The 15,137-nt window shown below is 39.9% G+C and overlaps 1 protein-coding gene across 3 annotated transcripts in view; it reads right to left on the bottom strand.

Annotated features, from left to right (window-relative positions):
- The window catches only part of LOC126780195 (nostrin), a 30,517-nt gene that overhangs the window by 3,171 nt on the left and 12,209 nt on the right, over nucleotides 1-15,137 (bottom strand). For 2 of the 3 annotated variants that reach the window (XM_050504458.1, XM_050504459.1), the window contains 12 exons: nucleotides 8,183-8,375; nucleotides 4,260-4,345; nucleotides 3,366-3,509; nucleotides 2,878-2,959; nucleotides 2,657-2,787; nucleotides 2,283-2,477; nucleotides 2,067-2,202; nucleotides 1,827-1,991; nucleotides 1,261-1,413; nucleotides 1,021-1,173; nucleotides 289-619; nucleotides 19-171 (listed from right to left, as the gene is read on the bottom strand). In XM_050504458.1, the coding sequence (XP_050360415.1) occupies nucleotides 19-171; nucleotides 289-619; nucleotides 1,021-1,173; nucleotides 1,261-1,413; nucleotides 1,827-1,991; nucleotides 2,067-2,202; nucleotides 2,283-2,477; nucleotides 2,657-2,787; nucleotides 2,878-2,959; nucleotides 3,366-3,509; nucleotides 4,260-4,345; nucleotides 8,183-8,375 (1,922 nt within the window). Of the gene's footprint in view, nucleotides 1-18; nucleotides 172-288; nucleotides 620-1,020; nucleotides 1,174-1,260; nucleotides 1,414-1,826; nucleotides 1,992-2,066; nucleotides 2,203-2,282; nucleotides 2,478-2,656; nucleotides 2,788-2,877; nucleotides 2,960-3,365; nucleotides 3,510-4,259; nucleotides 4,346-4,754; nucleotides 4,817-8,182; nucleotides 8,376-15,137 lie in introns of those variants that run through there. The other variant, XM_050504460.1, reaches the window with a different exon arrangement.

Genomic DNA, 15,137 nt, shown 5'->3' with positions numbered 1-15,137 from the left:
GAAAATTGGTATTATTACCTGGTGACAATGTAAGCTCGTCATCCAGTCTCGCCTCGTACGTGTAGAGCGCGCGGCATTTGCCGATGTACTTCTGTATCTGCTCATCGTTCGTGCTATTCTTCCCTACATCTGTTAAATCTGTTGAACTGTCACTTTGCGACGAGAACTCATCTAAAAGCAATCATCATTTCATCTATTTGGGTACTCTCCTAATAATTATATTGTACATAACATTACATATTAAACATACATATATACATTAAGGCAGTCGAGAGCCACTGTTCTCACCAAAATCACTATCCTGCTGAGTGGAGAGGCCATCCCCGGCGCCGCGCTCGCTCCAGTCGAGCGGGCTCTCCGGCGGCAGCGGTTCCGGTGAAGGCTGCTTGAGCGGCGCGGGCGGCTCCGCACTCAAGGGTGTCACCGGTGCACTCTTATGCTCTGTGTTGCGCCTGAACGACAGATGTTCGATGCGCAATTTGCTGGATGCGCGGCTCATGATAGAGTCACGTCGCTCCTTCTCCTCCCCTCCGTTCACACTTTTCGACAAAGCTGTGTAATTCGGTTGAAGGTTTTTGTTGACTTCGTTTTGGTAATCAGCTTGCAGCCATGGCGGGATCTATTCCAAAAATAATATCATAACTCAGACAACAACTCATATCGATAATTTGTGATGGATCCCGAGCTTGGACATGTGCCAAATCTTTGTAATATTCATAATACCAACACTATTACATAGAAAATATACGAGTATGTTAAGAAACACAAACAAAAACTGTTTATTGTTTCTATTCTGATTATCAAAGTAAGGATTATGGATATTGGCCCTTATAATAGCAGACCACTGAATTAATCTAGCACTGTTAAAATATTACTTAATTAATGACTTAAGAGTCATTTTAACATTTTTAACGATATAATCATACAATATATTTTTTTTATATACATATCTAATAATATTGCATTACAAAGTCGCCGTTCTGACGAATGCAATAAACTTAATAAAATGATATTTTATACCTTGAGTATACTCTGTTGAAGGCCCTGTTTGTCTCTGACGACTTGTATATGCGTTGCCAGGGGGTGCTGGCAGGGCGGCCTGTTGTCTAGTTCACTCAAGCTGGAGGTTATTTTGTGCCGCACCGCTTCTAAGTAGGTTAGCATGGATCTCATCTACAACGCGTTGCCGTTAATCAATACTATAACCTGACACACACGTGTATAAACAATAAAATTAATTGTCACATGTGACATACTCACATGATACAATTTGTCGGCGACGTTTTGTTGAGAATCATCACTACCAAAGGTCGGCGTTTGTTTCATAGCCATCGATAATTTCTCTAAGCCTAGCTTAGACTTCCGTTCTCTTTCTATGTCTTGTTTTACCAATTGCATAATTTTGAGGAGTGCCTGAAAAAATATGAGTAAAATTTTCATCAATCGCTTTACTCCTCTAAACCTCTACCTCTACTTTACTACTCTAAATTAAAAAGCCAGACACAATGCTGAACCATGATGAAGTTCGACCACCACAAAGAAGTCACAGGTATGACGACGATGATGATGCACTCGTAATGTTCAGGGACACCTTGCAATCCGGAAGAAATCTTACCGTCTCTGTTATTTCCTATGAGAACCCGGATACAATCCGTATTGAGATATAGTCATCGTTGGTCAGTCTATCTGCCAGAAATCCACGTTAAGTGACTGATGTTGTTTACAGCCTTCTACTAATCACTCCTCATAATTTTAAGTATAATTTTATATATAATAAGAAAAAAGTAATTAAATTTTTCCCTGAACAATAACAAAAGATAACATACTTGTTTTCGCCGTTCTCTGTTCATGGCGAGCGTAGTGTGCTCGCAGTAGAAGTCGGGCAGCAATTGCTCGCTGGCTCCGGCTGGCGCCGAGCGCACGCCTCGCACCACACGCATATCTACATTCGCATTCGCGTTTTTGATCGGCCCCACGAGAGCGTTCGTAGCCTGAATGTTAGCAATTTGTTAGTACAAAATCTGATATTGTTAAAATTTGGCCAGGCGCATTGCTCGTTTTTTCACCTCTGCTAATTGTGGAGGTACAGCGGCCGTCAGACGAAGGTAGCAATCGGCGGAGTTCTTCATCTGAGCGAGTCTCTCCTCTTCGAGCGATTCCAGCATACCTGCACCTTTCACAACGCTCGTTTCCCATTCCAACCTGGAAGAAAACAGCTCGTGTTACGAGACAAATAAAACAGATTCTTATTGAATATCTATTGTTTTGTTGTTATTATTTACCTCGCTCTTTCTGCCTGAACGCAAACATTATAATATTCGACCTCGGTTTTCTTAACGGCATCCTCTGTTTTCCTCTTCTTTATCTGCAGCTTGGCGGCATCCCTCTCACTTGTCGGGTTTGTAGTTCGTTCCGCCCGCGCCGCGCTCAATATAGAATGGGGTATGTGACCCACACTCGAGCTGCGCGATATGCGGCTGCAAACGAATATATATCGCTAGAAACTCGCTTCCATCGACCACGTGCTTTTAACATCGCAAAGCATTATAACGCACAGCTAATCGCATCGCAAGAAATAGATGAAGGATCCTTCCAATCGATAACTTTGCGAAATGAAATGACGCTTAGAGCCGACGAGTTAAACAAGAGGTCAGACCTAACATCCAGCGAGGCGTCTTGCAACTTCTCGTTTTCCCGCGCCGCAGCGTGCGACTGCCGCTTCGACTTGGCTTCGGCAGACCTCCAGTCGGAGAGCGTTCGTGTCGTTTTATCAACATTACCTTCGATCTGAAAGGCCCGTTGGTTAGATATGATAAGAGAAGGATAGTTAGTAAAGGGCTTGTGTGTGGTTGAGACGATCGGAACATAATGCAATACCTTCTTTCTTAGCTTAAGCTGGCTATCTATGACGTGCTTCATTGGTTTTACAAGTTCTTCGGTTAAGGCACTGGAATAATTTCTGCAAAAGATAAAGAAGAATATAATATTAGTCTAATAAACTAATGACGTATCGTTTTTAAATCGTAAAGCCGAGATGGCCCAGTGGTAAGAACGCGTGAATCTTAACCGATGATCGTGGGTTCAAACCCGGGCAAGCACCACTGAATTTTCATGTGCTTAATTTGTGATTATAATTCATCTCGTGCTTTACGGTGAAGGAAAACATCGTGAGGAAACCTGCATGTGTCTAATTTCACTGAAATTCTGCCACATGTGTATTCCACCAACCCGCATTGGAGCAGCGTGGTGGAATAAGCTCCAAGCCATCTCCTCAAAATGAGGAGAGGAGGCCTTTAGCCCAGCAGTGGGACATTCACAGGCTGTTTCGGTATCGTTTTTAAAAATATGAAAAGAGTGACGCTCACCTGTGTATTTCTGATCGTTTTTCCATTTCTAAAGCAACATGCTTCCACGCTTCCGCGCAGGAGCCGATGCTTTCTTTGCATGCTTTACTTAACTTCGTACTGAGTTTCGTTAAGCACTTCGAATAATAATTTTCTGCTTCTACCCTGCAACGTACATGAGAATCTAATTTACATAAACGGAGGACGTAATGAAATAGTTATCACAGCCATAGGGTTTTAACATAAAGCTTAAAAGTACTTTGCTCTATGTAACTCATTGAATCATTATGGAAGTAAGCATCATAAGAAATAGTCATTGTGGCGTAATAGTCGAAGTCGGTTACGAGCAGACGAATGCAGTTTTCTAAAAACATTTAAGATATTTCCGGAGTCGGTTGAAGCGGCAAAGCGATAAATGTCTAAAATACACGGTATATTTGTGACCGTCGCGGTGAAGCCAAGTGGGGCGTCGCATCGCAACGGTCTATTTTTGTTTTTGTGGCCATTGCCGTAACCTTACAGCGAGCGCCACCTTACACGAGCGCTGACATATTTCTGGATAGACTGAACTCGCTATAGGGGCAACAAATAAAAAGTGGATTTGTATGTATAAAGAATTAAGTAGAGTCAATCCTGTTTATCTTTGATAACCTCAAGACTCTGTAAAATTAATCTTATTACGATATTTAGTCATCCTAGATCTGCACTAGTGGACAATAAAGAAAAACGATTTGTTTTCAACAGCAATAAGGTATTGTGCTCGTCTTATTAGCCAAGCCGTAGAAAGTAAATATCGCAACGAAATATCGATAAGATTTCAGATAAGCAAACTGTTGCAGGCGACTTGGTTGAATTTGATAAGCGAATCTATTAATAAAAAAGTGAAAAATTGATAGTGAACACTTCAAAAGGAACCTTTCTTGTAAGATTGAGGCCAGCTCCTTACTGAAGTCGCTGCCTTGCTTTACGTAGCGACGCAGCTCATCGAAGCCATTTTGTGCCTGAAAAAAAAATTATTTATCTTAGTGGGTTCAATTTTTGTCCAGAGAATCGAAATTGCAATTCAAAGGGAAGTACTGCTAGCATTCTTGCCACCATTCCACGCGGCCACGATTTCTACAGTAATTATTTTTAATTTTATTTGTATATGTTTAGGGCTTTAGTAAAATAATAGACGTCATAATAGAGGGGGACAAAAATATCATGACGAGTCACGAGAGTATGTCTATCTAGCATTTATTTCTATTGAGTTCACTATGATAATCATTTGCGCGCGATCAATTGTAGGTAAATAAATATGTTAATGAGAAGAAATCGTAAGACAAAAGGAGATCGAGAGCACCGCTACTGCATTATCGGAGTTATTAATCGCACGCGAGGATACTCGCGGAGAGCCGTTGTGATAATTACATATTAATCGAACGCGTCCGTGCCATCCGCGCCGCGCGACCACCCGCGCGCACGGCCCACCGACCCACCGACCGACTGACAACGTGACGTACCTGTACCAACGAATATTTGCCCACTATTTATTAGCCGACTTGTAATATACGTCATTCCAATAAATTATTCATAACACTTATATCTACCTTCGAGCAGATCTACTTTCATTTTGTTTCTCCATACTTGAACAGTATTAAATTATCTGATTCGACTTATTTTTTGTTTACTGATATAACTCGTTCGAACGCATTGTTGATTTTCAAAGTAGCTTGTGACTTCGATAAAGTAAGTTAGAAGGAGTGTAATTAATATTTATTGCGCAAATAATTTATTCCGTTGATTGCTGGCCAGACGCTGAAAGATGAATGTTATTTGGCACAAACTGCATCTCATCTCGTCGTCCAGACAAGTTAATATTGGCACCTTAAGAGTTTAGCAGAAATCGGTTTCGCAGTCGTGACGAAACCATTGACGAGTATGCTTGCCGCCTTTAAAGCCCTAACACAAACATACACGACTATAAAGCAATCGGCCGCTACAGTTAACGCTAGTCCTCTGTCACAGGCTGTCGCTCGCTTAGACATGTGACGTCACATAATCGACATACACAGTAAGTTCTTCGCATACGGCTCGACACCACAAACTTTGGCCGAGGCACGTTCCCGATCGGTAACATTTCTCTATTCGATATAATTTATTCATGTCAGTCGCAACAAATCTTTCTTTATCTGCTGGTCACGCGCCGGTCGCGCCACAACGGTATGCATCAATGGATTAAGTGATTGTATATACTGGCCATACCATAACTTTCTTTCCACCATGTATTTTACTATAATCAAAAAAGATTTTAATGGTTACAAACTTAAGGTTCCAATTAGCGTACACGAGTGATCGAGTTGATTGAATTTCGACGCTTAGGTATAGCAAGATGCACATGCGGTGAATGGCGACGAGTACGGAGGAGTATGTGCTTCCGTCCACAACGGGAAGTACTGGTACCATAATTATGGCATGGAAATGAAAAACCATCATTATGATAAAAACCGTTTTATATAGTATAGATTCATTTTTGTGTTTTCAACCTTTGTTGACCTAAAATAAATATACTCGAGTTTTAAGAGGCACTGGATCTGCGCGTGGATAATAATTAAATGTAGGTAACACCTAGTAGGAAAACCCGCATTATCGTGTATTGATTTGCTTAACGTGACCCCCTGACGTGTGACTGATCGCTCGCTCCGAGGTTGCGGCGACGCTTGATGGTCTTTGTTATCATAGGCAACTGGCCTCCTCGCCCCCATACACGCTTTCTATATACATCCGCGGCAACATCACACGATCTATGTTCTATTAACGATGTAATATCGTTGTGTAACGAACATAAATTAAAGTTAAGTGAATATGCAAAAGCAATTACAATCATAAATCAAATGTATGACGTCGAGTACTCTTGCAGCCCTCGTCGAGTTGTCGGTCATCACTCGTCACACAGTCGCCCCATCTCACTATCGTATCTCGATCTCGCGCAATACATTGTAACAACGATCCAGTAAATCACGTTTTTAAATTACTATCGCTACTTGGAAGATTTCTTAGTAGGTGTGGAAAGCAGGAACACGATTTCTACTTTTTCTAAAGCCTATGATTTCCTCTTAAGTTATATTATGAATAGCTAAAGCTTCGCTTTGCGGCGAAATGCGGATTAACTCGATAAGACCGTACGACGTAGTGTCACTTACTGACAGTGTCATTAATTGGTTCGATTAGCTACTGAGTCGGCTCACCTGCTATCTGTGACTGTACCTCTATATCCGGGTGGTCAACTGGTTGCCAATCACTATTACAATGATAATTAGAACAATATTTTGCAACTATCATGGACTAGTTTTCATAGTTCCGATACTTCCAACTAAAAAACTTTCTATGCGGCTAATGGTCACGGGGTAATAAATATAAAATAATATTCTTTATAAAATCATGGTCTTTTGGTTTAATTCAATTAATGCTTATTTATATTGATAATTTGACTTTCAGCTAAATCATTAACTACTAAAAATTTTATACAACCAGAGGTTATGCCTAAGAGAAGCTTTTTATTAATTGTTCCACATAGACACCGCGACGACGAGGCACCATCGAATGTGTGCTAATTGCTGTCACAAGCTCGCACATGTGAGAGAATGTGAGAGCTAAATACCTATTTTATGATTGGATGCCTAATCACACTACATTGTTTTCATAATTCACAATGTTTTCTTGGAATAAAGATGTTATGTTTTAAATCAAATAAAGATGATTACATAATGATGTGTTATTACGGTATTGCGCAGGTGTCCCAGGTGGACGCTCACACTGTATGGTGGTTTGATATTGTTTTGCAAACGCGTCGGTTGCTCTCGAGAACATTCGAGGTCCGCGGAGGTCAAGCAAATGTTGGTACGCTTTTCAATGTTACTCTATTGGCCGTTTTAAAGAACGCCAATGCCATTTATTTAATTTAAGCGCTGCTTTGTGGATTATAGGTTTTATTTTTTTAAATGTACAAACTTCTGAATCAGTTATACTCTTGCCAATACGCGACATCTTTGCCTCTATGCACTCTTGTTGTCAACATAGAACAGAAATAGATAACACTGGATTTTCTATTTACTATAAAACTATTGATCCTATAAGACTGTTTTTAACAACGTTGATTTTTATAAAAATGTATGCTGTAAAACAAATAGATGAATTAAATTATTTCTGCTAAAAGCCCTTTTGTACATATATATATATATATATTGTGAATGTATATAAGTCGATCGATCGGTGGTCGCGCAATAGCAGCCAATGATACTTGTGATTATGTTTAGTTTCATAGCAATTTGTCATTCAATTCAGAATAGAAGAGCTGAATTGGCTGACCCTTGGCACGTTTAACTGGCTCCTGCAGTCCTTTCACTCATATAAATAAGTTTCGCTGTCTGAGTAAACTTTTACCCCTATTAAGTCACTTTCACTATCTGGATACGACGCGGTGCGTCGAATGGAGCACAATGATGACTTTAATTGTTCATTTTCACGATTACGTTTACACTGACTAAAAAAAAAAACGAATTATACACAGCACGTTGCGGCTTCGCTTCACCGTGAAGGCGGGGTGCGGGGACGCACCTTATTTTTTACCGGTCACTTGTCGTCTCGAGTCGTGTGCGCGATACACGTTAATTAGCAAGATATTGACTATTTTTATGTATTAAATACAAACTTGATATAGTTTTTCTGGCAAATACTTTCTTTTTCGGGAAGAACAACTAAAAATAGATGAAAAAGAGTAATATTACTCTCATATAAAAAGAGTAATATTACTCTTTTTCATCTGTGTAAATAACTATAAAGAAAGAATATCTACTTACCCAATAGTTATCTTTGAAGGCCTGGTTGTTAGAGGAACGCAGATGAATCATGTCCTCGAGCGTGGTCTGCCAGCGATCCATGCCGGCGGTGTTCTTCGCGGAGACGTCTCGGCTCACGGCCGCATCCTCTTCGTGTCGCTCGGACGCCGCATTTCCGATTCTGCTTTTGCCGCTGCTACTGCTACTGAATGTCCTACAGCGACCGATATCACATATATTTTATTTTATTATTTTTTTTTTTTTTATAGAATAGGAAGGTGGACGAGCATATGCCCATATGCACCTGATGGTAAGTCGTCACCAAACGCCCTTAGACATTGGCATTGTAAGAAATGTCAACCATCGCTTATAGCCAATGCGCCACCAACCTTGGGAACTAAGATTTTATGTCCCTTGTGCCTGTAATTACACTGGCTCACTCACCCTTCAAACCGGAACACAACAATATCAAGTATTGCTGTTTTGCGGTAGAATATCTGATGAGTGGGTGGTACCTACCCAGACGAGCTTGCACAAAGCCCTACCACCAGGATTAGGATCTCCAACAAGTAATACACATGACAAGCTTTAATATAATATGCGAGTTATAAATCTATGTGCTCCCTCGGTTACAGGCAACCAAAGCATCCATATAAGATATCTACTAAACGATATTAATTCTTCATTCTGCAATTAACATATTCAGCACACAAAACGAAGCGGAGAATACCTATAGTTCGATAGAGCCATAATGAAGCATGTTATAATGATTCATACTTCCTTATGCGTAAGTCTTTCTTACTCATCTATTGCTGTTCGTGTGAAAAGTGACGCTTAATTAGAATATAACGATGAAAAACAGGAAACGCTGTTTTTGTCTGTCTGACCATTGAAATATTCGAAGGGCAGTTAATCTAATCGTGCTAAACGAAAACTGATTGTTTATTGACTTATATTGGTTATATATCACGTTATATATCACGAAACCCGAGATGGCACAGTGTTTATCTTCGTGAGTTCATCACCCGGGCAAGCACCACTGAATTTTCATGTGCTTAATTTGTGTTTATAATTCATCTCGTGCTTGACGAAAAAGGAAAACATCGAGAAGAAACCTGCATGTGTTTAATTTCACTGAAATTCTGCAATATGTGTATTCCGCCAACCCACATTGGAGCAGCGTGGTAGAATAAGCTCCAAACCTTATCCTCAAAAAGGAGAGGAGGGATAAGAGCAGCAGTGGGACAGTCACAGGCAGATAGCAGCAGCTACAATTGTAGTGAGACGTGAGGACGAATGACAATTCTGTCACAAGAGCATGTGGTCTCATCACGACGGACTTACTTAACAACTTTGTAGTTCGCTAGGTTGAGAACGTTCCTCATTCTACTACTCCCTCGTCGCGAGTGATGCAGGACAATGATGATAAAGTCATGTTTAGTAAACGGTAGGTACATTAGGAACGTATAGCATATGTCAAGCAGTTTCTTATAAACGTCAAGCTACTTACTGTTTATAATCAGTTTAACTACTCACTGCTAATTATCAAGTAGGTATGTAACTACGTACATATATACACATACGGTACGCATAAAAATAAAAATAAATGTGTATACTCGAGAAACGCTTATAACATTTACAATATTGCAATATAAATGCAAAAGTGAATTTGTTCTTTCTTTTATAAGTTTTAACTTCTCAACCACTCATAAAGAGATGTTGCATACACATTGTTGTACGGGATACGGGATAGGCTTACTTAAACCTATCCCCGGTGAAACCTAATCCTCAAACGCGCACCAAGCTACTGGCGGAAATCAGTGTAAAATATTTAAAGAAGGTATAATTTTATGCAATAAAACACAACATACCTAAACATTATGTATATAAGTACTATGTGCTTTACCGCTTATAGGTTTTTTTAAAACGATTAGACACGTGCTCGGCTGGACCTTGCCCGCGACCGTCCGACCGTCAGTCGCAACAAGGCGCGCAGCGCGGGCGCGTCGACTGTACCGCTGGCTTGCAGTTCGGCTAGTGCCGACACCTGGCACCGACACGCCGGCTTTGGTACTTGTCAACTCAGCAGCAGTCGCCAGCTGTCCACTCGCACCGCTTGACACGTGACATACAATGATAAATTTCTTAGCTTTTATTCTCTATACGTGTGTCCTTAATTAATATTAGCCGCGACGATAAGCTTATGTAATAATTTATAAATATAAATAGGTAATAAATATGATATGTCTCAAATAAATAAGTAAGCGCGTGGACTTTCGATTTCGAAAGCATTGTAACTTGTAAGTTGAAGTCGAGCAAAACCCGAGATTTATTATTAATGCTCTATTTATTTTGTACTTATTGCCGGCGATAAGCTTCGTGAAACCGCCCGCGAGAAACCACCTGGTACTCAAACGTCTCGTTTAATGTATCTAACGATAAGTATTGCGAGTAACCACACTGTCAATAAAGATTAAAGTTTCAGTTAAGGTTTTTCTCAATTCACGCAAAAATCTAGTCGGACGCATATCGAGCTCTTACTTTAATAATGAGATTATCTCAAATCGGACTTAGAATATAAAATGGTATTTATATTTTGATAACGGGCAGTGAGGAAACGCGAAAAGGCGACGGTTGGTACAGGGAAGACATCAATCATTCAAATTATCAAATTTTAAATCACAATATCACACGGGGCCGTTGTCCGTCATGATTAAGCCATTTGTATGATAAACGACTTTTATAACTTTTTTACATTACTTTAATTAGGTAGCTTTTCATAGCTCATGGGAATATTGCAAAGGGGAATATTGCAAATATTGCAAAGGGGAATATTTGAAATACTTAAGAAACATAGAGTTGTTCACTGTGGTCGCGTACATCATATTAAACTAAGAAAATGGATGTTGACATTTAGCCATTTCGAAACGGACGAGCGCTTAGTGGCTGAGATACTATTGAAGATTTGCATGGCAGCCGCCGGCCGGCCGTTACATAACCGCCAAGTTACCGGCCCGCGGCCTTCGCCGCCCCCGCGCCTCCGCCGCGGCACGCCATGGGCCCACTGACCTCTATGTGTACTCTCACTCATAATTCGATCACGTAGGTACGAATGGGTGTCCCATCAACGGGTTACATCCCTAAATCATAAACAGCTTGACTTGAATTTTAGCTTGAGTTCATTTGACAGTTATCTATTACGTTCTGTACTTTCACCATTAGTATTTTTTCAATTAAATAAAATTAATTTCTAATTAGTCCTACCATACATCTACCTACTTATCATAATCTATGAATTTTATTTATATTTAACTAAAGCGCAAAGCTGGTTATCCGATTGCACGCAATAGTGATGTACAAAATACGAAGTCCGTCGATGTCTAGTATGAGTACTAAACTAATTGAAAATGTGTGAAGTAGGGTGGCAACTACTGTCGGTTTCTGTTAGATAGCCTATTGCCCTGTTCATACAGCAGCTACCACATACGGTTACTAACAATTAATTATGAACATACGAAACAGACACTGTCGCTGCAACGTTCTTGCTTTAGCACTACGCGTATTTAGTTTATCAACTCATTGTGACATCTCACACGTAACCAACACCAGACGCAAGTAGATCAGTTTCATAATAAGTGTGGTGGTAGAAATATGAGCAAAGCTCGAGAGCCAAGCCCCGCCGCCGCACCGCGCAATCTCTGAAGTGTCTCGAACACTCCGCAGTCTGTACTCTCGGCCAAAACAAAAGTAAATGCAAACATTCGTTAAAAATGGAACTTGTGACTTATTCGATGAAGCCAAAGAATCGATTTCACGAAAAAAGGAGGTTTCCTTCCGGTTTGAATGGTGGCGTGGAACTTAGTCATGTAACAGTCAAATCATTTAAGTTCTTACAATTGTTTAAGAGGCTATAAATACGTACATGCTACATATGTAATGCTTGGGAAGGCTAAATTATTCCGTAATCTATTTAAAGGGTGTCGAGAGAAAATCGTTAGTGAGGATCTCCCTCGAATGACAATCGATTTCCGAAAACAAAAGTGTTGCAGATCGAAACTTGGAAGACAGATTGAGCGACTTTCACTGATCGTAAGCCATGTCGGACCGCGAGCCCGCGTCGCGCTCGCTCGTGCGTACCTACCTCTTCAGTACCACTATACCGTTATTTGTAGGACCACGACCAGAAAAATACATGCTAATAGATATAAATCGCAAATGCTATATAACTATATATAGTATATAGTATATATATAGGGACCATTATTCGTTGTCTTTTATTGTAAAACGGAAATCATTAACAATAAATATTTCTTAAAACTCTTGCCTTGTCCCCTTCTCCCCGTCAACATAGTTCGACCTCGAGTGACCCTGACTTGAAAATTGAATTACATTTAATTTCCTACTAGTACTTCATACAATCACGGCCGAAAGTTGCCTACAGCGGAAAGTTTGTTCTAGAGTAGGTATTAGACATAGCGTCTGTTCGGTCCACTCTCCACTACGTCCACTATCGAGGATCGCTAGGACGCCGCGGAGCCGAAAACACCATTTGTTATCAGGATGTTTGACATTCATAGGCATACATATATACACACCTACACAGAAAAAACACATCTCAAAACAAAATACGCGGGACAATTTTATTAATATTTGGCTAATCGATCACAAGTAAAAAATGTTTACCTTCCAACGAAGTGGGCACGGGTCAGCTAGTATTTGTATAAAAGCAAGCGACAAAGACGCACCTGGGCAGATCACAAAAATAGGTAGTATGGCTTGGTCCACTCTATGGATATGTGTGGATTGTATTATATTAAAATATTTATTTATATAAGTGATTGTTTATAAATTTTAAATATACCTATATTGCAGTTTTAATGTAATTTAATCTGTACAATGAGCAGGTCGGTAAGCTGAATGAGTCGGATAATATGGTAAATAAAAGAAAAAGAGCATATTGTCCACTTCAATTTATCAGTCAGCCGCAACAAATCACCAGCTACTCGCGAAGCAGGCGAGTGGCGACGCGTTTTTTTTATTTTTTATAGAATAGGAAGGTGGACGAGCATATGGGCCACCTGATGGTAAGTGGTCACCAAACGCCCTTAGACATTGGCATTGTAAGAAATGTCAACCATCGCTTATAGCCAATGCGCCACCAACCTTGGGATTTAAGATTTTATGTCCCTTGGGCCTGTAATTACACTGGCTCACTCACCCTTCAAACCGGAACACAACAATATCAAGTACTGCTGTTTTGCGGTAGAATATATGATGAGTGGGTGGTACCTACCCAGACGAGCTTGCACAAAGCCCTACCACCAGCGTTGAACACACTCGGGCCCTATTGTGTTATTCTCTTACGGCTTTTTTTTAGATTCACAGCTACCGATTTTAATTTTTTCTTACGATTCTTACTTTTACTTTCTAAACATTTGTTAAACGCCGCGTGAATTTTTAATATTTACTTGTACATTTTCAACTTGTTTATAAATTATCTACGTGTATTGAATACGGAAGTACGTGCTAGTCGCCACCGCAATATCACTCCGACGGTCAACGACCTTAACAAATACACATAGTTTAATGCCTATGAATAGTGTCAACGAATAGCAAGTCGACGAAAGTGACTCCAAGTACATATATACTGGCTACCGGGCCCGAGTAAGTGGTCAACTTCGCTTATAGACACTGGCTTTGCCAGAAGGATACTCTATAGTCAAGGGTCTAACGTATTATGACTTATGCCTCTTGTACCTGTTATACACTGGCTCACATTCCCTCCAAACCGGAACTACGCAAGGAAAACGTTATTGTTAGGCCGCCGAATACATACAATTATTTATTATAATAAACTGTGTAATAAAAAAGAATGATAATTTCTCTCATTCGCAGAGCGAAATATCTCAACGTATTAATTTTAATGAGTTTGCGCGTTCGCTTCATTTGAATAATATTACACATTTTAACGCTTTCCAAATTACATTAAATGTGATCATTTATATACCTAGATAGAAAATTTCCTTTCTCGTCAAAAAACTAACTTTTTCTATGAAATTATGCACAGGTAAAAGTTACTTTTTAGTTTATTTAGAGGCATTCCATTAAAATAAAAAGTAACATAATACTATCAACTAACGCTCCGACGTCGACTGAACCGAGTGTAAGTAAACTACGAGATCGAACCTCCTCCGTCCACATATGCTCGTACGCTCGTACTATGTCGTAGTTTCCAACAGGGCTGTGTGTAATCGTGCTAAACTACATTCGCGCTGCTGAGTGTGTGTGTATAGAGATACAAATTAATATCTATATACACACACCCACTCACACACTAAGCTACGACAAAAGAAATAAAACCAGTCAATATATACCTGAGTTTTCCATGCTCACACTCGAATCAAACTAAAACGAGACGAAAGCTTAGTTTATCAACGAATCGCCTGACAAATCTCAGCACTTTACTTTTCAAAAGGTGAATGAGGGGGTCGTCATTTAACACGCGCTTTCTCCCGGCAATTTATTTAATAATAATGAAAATATCTTTTACGTAAATAAATAATATTTAATATGCAACTTGGGTTTCACATTACCATATTGGAATCTAATTACGATTACGATTTAATGTATCAAATAATACAAAAAATGTTATAAGATACGAGATATATAGACACGTATGCGGCACCAACGGTCGACCGTGACCGTTACTGCCGCCGCCGGCATAAAGTGACTACACAAAATTATCACCCGCCATTACTCCAATACCAAGCTCGCGGGTCGCACCCGAAGCAATAACCTTGAAGTTTCAATATACCTGTCCTACGAACTGAATTCTATAACTTAATTAGCCTTTTTTTAAATTAATACCTATTGTTTTATTGACCCATACAAATAAACTACACCCGTATAACAGAGATGCTTGTGCTTGAACGTCGACTTCGCTTCCTTAGCAACTCGCTGCAAATGCAAACATCAC

This window comes from Nymphalis io, chromosome Z (assembly GCF_905147045.1).
Source record: "Nymphalis io chromosome Z, ilAglIoxx1.1, whole genome shotgun sequence".
NCBI lineage: Eukaryota > Metazoa > Arthropoda > Insecta > Lepidoptera > Nymphalidae > Nymphalis > Nymphalis io.
Note: the sequence above shows the minus strand (reverse complement) of the source record. Positions and strands in the feature narration are given on the sequence as shown.